Genomic DNA, 8,493 nt, shown 5'->3' with positions numbered 1-8,493 from the left:
AAAGTATGAGCAGATGACTTCATCCTGAATTCCACACATTTGAATACACATACACACACTACGTACTGCAGAATGCCAGGATATATCATGGTGTGCAGCCACCTCTGCTGCAATGTAGTAAGCTGTTATTGCAGGAGTTTATCAGCACCGGTGGATTCTTCTGAACATACCTGCATTTTTAGGCACTAGTTCCTTGTGAATGCTGCACTCTTGGGAACAAATACATCTTGATATGCAGTTCTAACCGGATCACATGTAGATATGCAGCACCAAGGTCTTGTCACTTTTACGTGCCTTTTTAGTGTTTTCTTTTTTAAACGTACATATGCTAGTCTCTTAGTCAAAAGAAGCTTCTGCCCTTCATGGACATATGTTTGGTAGAGACATAGACTAATCAGTAATCACAAATTATTGGCACGCCGAAACCATATGCAAAAACTTGATTTGCAAATTTTGCACGCCAACTAACCAAGGTGCATTCCTCAAAGGGAAAATATTTTAATTTTTATCCAAGTTGACCACATGTCTTTGACTATTCATCAGCCCAAAATTGAACAGCCTTTTTCTCTAGAAGAAACCACGACAACAAAAAAAAGAAGCTAAAAAAGAGGCTGCTACTGTCACTCTGCCGTTCACCGTTACTGAGTGCAGTAAAAAAAAGAAGAAAAAATACGAGACAGGAGACAGCACAACATATAAAACATGCTTCCGGGCCACTTCGTCTGACCAAGTCAACTTTCTTACAAGCGGGCCCAGGGGGTTGTCGAGTCGTCACATGCTGACGTGGGTCGACCGCATGGACAGCGGCGAGAACGGGAACGTGGCCACCGACGTCTGGGTCCCGGCGTCCCACCCGCCGCCCGCCGCGGCGGCGCGCTCGAACGACGACGACGGGTACGAGTGCACGAAGTCGTCGAACCCCACCTCGCCGGAGCACGCCGGCGGGAGCGGCGGTGGTGGCGGCGGCTCGGGGACCTCCCCTGCCTCCCCGCCTTCCAGGTACCTCGCCACCTCCCGCATCGAGGGCCGCATCGCCGGCGACGGGTGCGAGCACCACAACCCCACCTTCACCGCCGCGGCCACCTCCGCGGCGTCGTACTCGCCGCCGAGCCTGGCGTCCGCCACCTTCTCCGCCTCACCCGCCGCGTACCTCTCCCACGCCCACTCCGCGAGCACGAGCTCCTCCGGCGGCGCGCGGGGCTCGATGGGCCGCCGCCCGGCGACCACCTCCAGAACCAGCGCCCCGAACGCGAACACGTCGATGGCCGTCGTCGCCTTCCCTGTCCTCGTCAGCTCCGGTGCCAGGTACCCCAGCGTCCCCACCACCCGCGTCGTGCTCGGGTTGGCACCGCGCTCGTGGAGCTTGGCGAGCCCGAAGTCCCCCAGCCGCGCCGACATGTCAGCGTCGAGGAGGACGTTGCTGGCCTTGACGTCGCGGTGGAGGACGACGCTCTCCCACCCCTCGTGCAGGTACAGCAGCGCCGACGCCACGTCGCGGAGGATGCGGCGTCGGAGGGGCCACGTCAGCCTGGACCCCTTGAGGTGGTCGCCGCCGAAGAGGTGCCGGTCGAGGCTGCCGTTGGGCATGTAGTCGTAGACGAGGAGGAGGTCGCCGCGGCGGCGGCACCAGCCCTGGAGCTGGACGAGGTTCCGGTGGCGGAGCCGGCCGATGGAGGCGATCTCGGCGACGAACTCGCGGAGGCCCTGCCGAGACTCGTGGTTCACCCGCTTCACGGCCACGGTCTCGCCGGAGCCCGGGAGGACGCCGCGGTAGACCTTGCCGAACCCGCCGGATCCGAGGAGCTCGCGCTCGCGGAACCCGCGCGTGGCGCGGCGGAGCTCGGCGTACTTGAACCGGTGCGGGCCGTAGTCGAGCTCCCACGGCTCGATGATGTCGCGGTTCTTGTACCGGTAGGCGCCGTACGCGCCGGCGCCGGCGAGCACCACCAGAGCCACGAACGCCGAGAACGCCGCGGCGAGGATGAGCGACGTCCGGTTCTTGCCGCCGTTCTTGGCCCGCGGCAGCGCCGGCAGCGACGAGACGTCCAGCCTCGGGGCGGCGCCGCCGCCGAGCCGGAAGCTCCAGCCCCTGACGTAGTGCGAGCTCGCTAGGACCCCCGTGGACGCCGAGAAGCCGACGTACATCTGGTCCCGGAGCACCCCGGAGAGGTCGACGGGGAACGAGATGAGCGGCTTGGCCGGCTTGTTAACAACTCCCGACGGCGAGGTGCCGTTCGCGATGGAGACGTTTAGCAGCCTGGCGGCGCCGTCATAGTCGATCCAGGCGACGGTGTCGCCGGCCTTGAGGTTGACGGGCTCCGCAGAGGCGGACTTGTTTGAGATGAGGCTGTTGAGGTCGACGCCGACGTGGTTCCCGTTGATGTCCTCGAACTCGAAGTCCTGCACGGTGTCGAACTCGACGGCGAACACGTGGTTGGTGGCGTTCCCGTCGTCGGCGGCGCTGAACAGGCCCAGGTACTGGCTGGGGAGCGACCCCGGGAGGCGCGGGTCGGGCGCGACGACGAACGCGAACCCGTGCCCGCCCAGCTGCGGGAACTCCGGCACCACCGTGAAGACGAACTCCGTGGAGAAGGACACGGCGGTGCCGTTGACGTCGCGGAAGCGGAGCGGGGAAGGGTAGAAGGCGTGGCCGAGGAGGCGGGACGTCTCGTTGGTGAGGCGGAGGATGCCGTCGGGCCAGACCTCCGTGATGCCGTTCAGGGTCAGGTTCGGGTTGCTCCCGCCGGCGGCGAAGCCCTTGTAGGTGAACTCCTGGGAGGCGGCGAGGCTGGCGAGGAGGAAGAGGAGCAGGAGGAAGAAGAGGATCGGAGGCTCGGGCTTGGAGCTCGACATTGGAGTGAATCGAGTGAAGGTGCAAGGTGGCGTCGGTAGTTGGGAGGAATTTAATGGGGATGGAGACGAATCATGAGTGGGAGGGGAAGGTGATGGTTTTGTAGGGACGAGAGGAAGAAAGGGAGAGGAGTGGTGGCAGCTGCCGTGGCTTCGACTGCCTCACCGTGGTTTGTTTAAGTTACTAGCTTAGCTAGTAAGCTTGTTGTACATGTATTTTTCGTTCTTTTTCAAATTTTCAATCGACGGAGGTGAAATTTGAAATCTATCTATCTATTATCTTAATACAATAGTGTTTAGAAATTCCCACGTTAATAAAAAGAAGGAAGAATATACACCGTTGGATTTTATGAAAATCCAATGGTTTAGATTAATCCAAAAATCCATGTCAAATACGATTAAAAATATTATGTTATTGTTATAAAAGGAAAAGAATAAACATATGATGAGATATAGAAAAGAAAAAAATATACAACTCTTTACTTATTTCTCATCCCATCTACGTTCTTCTTTAAGGAAAAACATCAACGATAGATGAAGCAAAGAAAGGGGAAAATCAGCACTACTTGATTTGTTTTTGTAAGGAAACAATAGGGAGGCAAACGGACGCCCAACCGGAAACAATGACTCAGATCTTTTTAACATTTTTTCCTCATAGGATAAAAAAAGGAACATTCAATTTCTATATTGGCTATGCACGTTAGCATAGATAACCTGAATGTTACTTGCATGCGTAAGTTTATCCAGGAGATATACACTATTCCTTGTTATTAGTAATCTGAAATGCCTGTTCGCTTCAGCTTATAAGCCGGCTGAAAAGCTGAAACGGTTGATTTGTTATGAGAGGAAAACACTGTTTGGTCGAACATTAGTAATCTCTGTTTCCTATTGGCCGTACGTAGCTACTGTTTTGATCATGTACTATATATATTCCAACCAATCAAGTACTATACTGTAGATGTCTAGCTCATGCCGATCAATGCAAGCTGTGCATTTCCTAATTTGCCTTTAGTTTTCCCCACTTAAAAACAAGGTCGAGAGACACAAAGCCAATACAAGATATTCCCTTCCCTTTTTATTAAATAAGTATTGACAAAGTTAATGAAGGGATATAGCACAAATTAAGATGAAGCTACGTGAAGGGCATTGTAACCCAGCAATAATCACCTGATCATCGATAAATTTGAGGTTCGTTTAAAAAAAAATTGCAGCAGGAAGGCAACAAAAGTACAAGTTTTCTGTGGCATCGATAGGACAACGGAATCTATCGAGCGAAATCACATATTTTTGGCGGCGGCACATTAGATTATTTTGGCTCCAGATGGAGTCAAGTCACCATGAGATTGCAATAGTTTGTTATGGTGTTGACAAGAGCATGACCTCAGGCGAGGGAGTTTGCATGACCATTGCAGATCCAAGGGGCAAGCCAGTTCACCATAGCATTGATGGAGGCAGCCGTTGGTGGATGTGAAGGTGTAAGGGTGTTTGGATACTAGGTGCTAAACTTTAACAATGTTACATCGGATGTTCGGATGCTAATTAGGAGGACTAAATATGAATTAATTATAAAACCAACTGCAGAACCCCTGTGCTAATTCGCGAGATGAATTTATTAAGCCTAATTAATCAATCATTAGCAAATGGTTACTGTAGCACCACATTGTCAAATCATGAGCTAATTAGGCTTAATAGATTCGTCTCGCAAATTAAACTCCATCTGTGCAATTAGTTTTATAATTAGCCTATGTTTAATACTCCTAATTAGCATCCAAACATCCGATATGATAGGTGCTAAAGTTTAGTAGGGTATCCAAACGGGGTGAGAGCTACGCAAAGAGGGTGAAGATGTTGTGCAATTTTATGGACGTGAGCCGCGCGCCTTGCTCCTGTGGAGATGGGAAGTGATGGATGGATAGGGACAGGTAGTGCAAATAAATGCTTCTACTCAATCATAATATAAATTGTTGGTATGGCAAAACCTGAATGGGATTGGAACAAAAGCTGGAGAATGCAACCAATATCCACATAAAAAAAGGAAAGCGGGCATATACCACTGCTGGTCACTCATTGCAGCAACCATATCTATCATTTCCCTCTCCATCTTTTAAGGAGGTAAAGTATGAAGGAAAGAGGTAGCACACTTGAAAGTAAATTTGAAGTAATACATTTATTTATTTATTTCATACAATACTTAATCACTCAATATCAGTTATGGCAATTTCATTATCATTTCAGAGTTATGTATTTCATCGCGGAGGCATTATATACAACTATTAATGCACACTAAATAAATTGCGAACATAATAAAGGCATTGCATTGGGCATGGTGTAGCTGAGTGTTTATGCCTATGAAGTGGAAAGGTCGTACTAGGGATGCAATAGCATCTCCAAAATGCATTATCCTAAAATAACTAAATAAAGAGCTTATATAAAATATAATTAATTTAAGCTAAAATTAGGATTGAAACATGAAAAAAATTGTTGTACTACAGAGATTGCCCAAGGAATGGGTGGATACCCTGCAGATCAAGAGGGAGCAGGTGCACGCAGTAAAGACGAATCATACCAAGAAGGCAAGAACAACAACACATTGAAGCTAGGCTAAAGAGCGGCGAAAATCACAAATTAAATAAGGCACGAATCGATGCTATGAATGCCATAAACATAGCCAAAAGAACCTTTGAATGTCAAGGTGGGGATGTCTAGATCTGTCAGGGACCAAAAAAGTAAATTGGAATATTAAGGAGGGGAGGTTTAGTTTCATGATGTTAATGGACTATGCATTCATCGAGATAATGATAATTAGCAAGGAAATTGTGTTGCTTCGAGCACGGAAAAAATGATGGTCCATTGACGTAGTTACTGAAAATGAAATAGGGAGCATAACAACTCAAAAACCAATACAAAGCCCAGATATACCGGGAAATATGACGATGAAAAAGTTCAAGCAATACCTTGGTTTGGGCTTTTAGGATAAAAACAATTACAACAACTTAACTAATCAAACTATTTGCAAATATTTATTGTTCTCAAGTAATATATGCGCCTCCCCTCGCATCCCAAATGTTAGCGTAAAAATACTAGCTACCTGTGCTATTTGCGCGGGGCAACTTGCTAGTTTCATCAACGAAGGTAGCCGACTCTTGCGACCGTCATGAACCTTTTGTCACCTCACCTTAATCTTTTGCACTTAATAGATTTCCATCTTGATTTGCACTTACCTTGTTCTATGCTTGTCAAAAGGCCAATCTGAAAGGAACTTCCAAGGAAAACCCCAAAGTTTTGCGTTGAGAATCGAACAAGCAAAACACCCAAAAGTCAGCCCCAACATGACGGCTCGGAACCATATCTGAAGAAGTAGTTGGCGCCAACTGTTTGACCGGAAGCGCAAAGAAATTCAGCGTGGTCTGGCCAATCGAAATCTGAGGGATACGGAGCTGCCTGCCGTCACGCGTCGCTCTTCAGTTGGCCACGCTGGCTGTGGCAGAGAGCAGAGGCCTCTGGTGGCTGTTGCTCAATCACCACTGTACAGAAAGCTACTTGCAATGCCAGTTCTCACCAAACACTCTTGATGAGATGAAAGCAAAGTTGATGCCTAAGGAAAAAAAAAAAGAAAAATAGGATTAAAAAAAGAAAAAAAATTGATGCCTATCAACCCGTGTGGTAGTACAAATGTGTGCTGGATTTTTCTTACGCTGGAGTTAAGTTGTTCTTTGCTGGTTTGTAACATAAAACTTGATCCTTGGTTGAACTTCCGTGTTTGTACTGTACAGAGTCTTCACTGACGAGGACAGCAAATAAGAGGAAAGCACATTGTAAACTTCGACTTGGTCAATGCAAGAATTAAGGAACGAGTGATATGCTCTTTCACTAATGATGACAGTGATCCGTGGGAATCATGTCACTCTCGTTGTGATTGAGATGTGTCTGTCAGTGACGCCTCTCCTGAGCACGCTTACTGCAAGGATAACGTCCCGACTACGGCGATCGTGTCCACCTGTTGGCTGTTGGACCTATCACAACTAATTAAGTTGTAAAGGGCTAGCATCAGGCATCTCATCTCCAATGTATACATCGCTGTAAAGAGAGGTACATCTCCATGCAGCACAATCTGATAAAGGAGACTACTCAGGGACTGAATATTTGTTTTCAGGAGGAAGTTGCATTGGCAAATGCCAACTGATCCCAACAGCTGCTGGAAGATTTTGGTGAACACGCATTGCAAGAAAAAAAACAATTACTTTGAATGCGCTAGAACTTGATCAAACTATATATGTAAAAAATGAGTTAATTAACCAGGTCAATGTTTGCCTAAAGAAAAACCAGGTCAATGTTTAACCGCATCGATTAATATCCTTCTGCCATGTTTGTTTCAGAAAAGATTATATTAGTGCTTAAATATATGCTGTTTGCTTCCTCTCTCACACTTTTTGAAGTACTAGTTGGTTAAAATGTCTGGGTGCGCGTATTTTCGTGACAGTATTGTCAATTCTTGTTGACGCCAAAGTTGTAAAGGTGAAACGGAAACGTTTGAGAACTTCAAGAAAGGGGGGAACTTCCATCATTTCCAGCCCACCCAAAATACAACCGGCAACAGTCTCGCAGATGGCCTTGTGTGTACTTCACTAGCAAGCCAAGAAATGAATTTCGGTCTACGTTACCACATGATTTCATCTCATTATATTGCAACATTTGGTTTTAGCCGATATGCTTGACTTGAGTCAACACTTTGGGAAAAGTTAATCACATACAAAACCGTACATGTGTAGATTTTGCAACAGCGTCTTTTTGTTTTCAAAAGGTAATCTTCCACTAAAGATGCACGAAACGGCTTGAACAATTCAAAGATCACCTTTTTTTTCCCAGTTGAAATAACGGAATTTGGAGCCTAATGCTTGCAATGGCAGCATCTATGGTCCTGACGTCCTGTTGCTCACCACTTTATTCGCCATGCTTGCAATGGCAGCTCTCACCAAACACTTCTGCTGAGGCAGGTCCCCATGCCATGCGAGGTTTCACAAAAATCTTCCGACCTCTATTGTTGAACTCATCTAGTTCGAATGTGTACCAAATTTTTGTTAACCTGGAGTTAATTTTTTTTTTCTTGTTTGTAAGATAAAGTGTGTTCATTAACCGCGAAAGATCCAATTATTTCGTTTTTGATATGGTTACTTCCTTGGTTGAATTGCCAAGGTTCGCTCTTGATCACTGTTCAAAGTCTTCAGCTGATGAACACAGTAGATAAGAAGGGAATGAGTGAGTGAGTGATTGGTGCTCTTTCACTGATGACAGACGCTCCGTGGGGCTTATATCACTCTCAATGTGATTGAGATATTTGGCAATAACGCTTCTCCTGGCCACGTCTATCTTTTTTTTCCAATTACAAGAATAATGCGTCCCGGCCAGACCTATATATTCTGTCCACCTGTTGGACCTATCACAATTACTCTTTCTGTTCCAAATTAAATTGTAGTTGTTTTGATTTTTAGGTTCATACTTTTTATTATGCACCTAGATATACAGTATGTCAAGCTACATAGAAAAACTATATATTTGGAAGTGCCAAAAGGACCTATAATATTTGAAACCGAGGGAGTAAGTTGTACAGGACTAACATCAAGCATCTGAATACATTGTTGTTAA

General features: G+C 47.1%; 1 protein-coding gene across 1 annotated transcript; it reads right to left on the bottom strand.

Annotated features, from left to right (window-relative positions):
- Positions 1 to 547: 547 nt before the first annotated feature.
- LOC101767966 (L-type lectin-domain containing receptor kinase S.4) lies at positions 548 to 2,915 on the bottom strand. Its single transcript, XM_004962626.2, has one exon. It carries the CDS (start codon positions 2,851 to 2,853, stop codon positions 772 to 774), a length of 2,082 nt encoding a protein of 693 aa, XP_004962683.1. The 5' UTR covers positions 2,854 to 2,915; the 3' UTR covers positions 548 to 771.
- Positions 2,916 to 8,493: the final 5,578 nt, after the last annotated feature.

The sequence above is a fragment of the Setaria italica genome, chromosome III (genome assembly GCF_000263155.2).
Source record: "Setaria italica strain Yugu1 chromosome III, Setaria_italica_v2.0, whole genome shotgun sequence".
NCBI classification, from domain to species: Eukaryota; Viridiplantae; Streptophyta; class Magnoliopsida; order Poales; family Poaceae; genus Setaria; species Setaria italica.
Note: the sequence above shows the minus strand (reverse complement) of the source record. Positions and strands in the feature narration are given on the sequence as shown.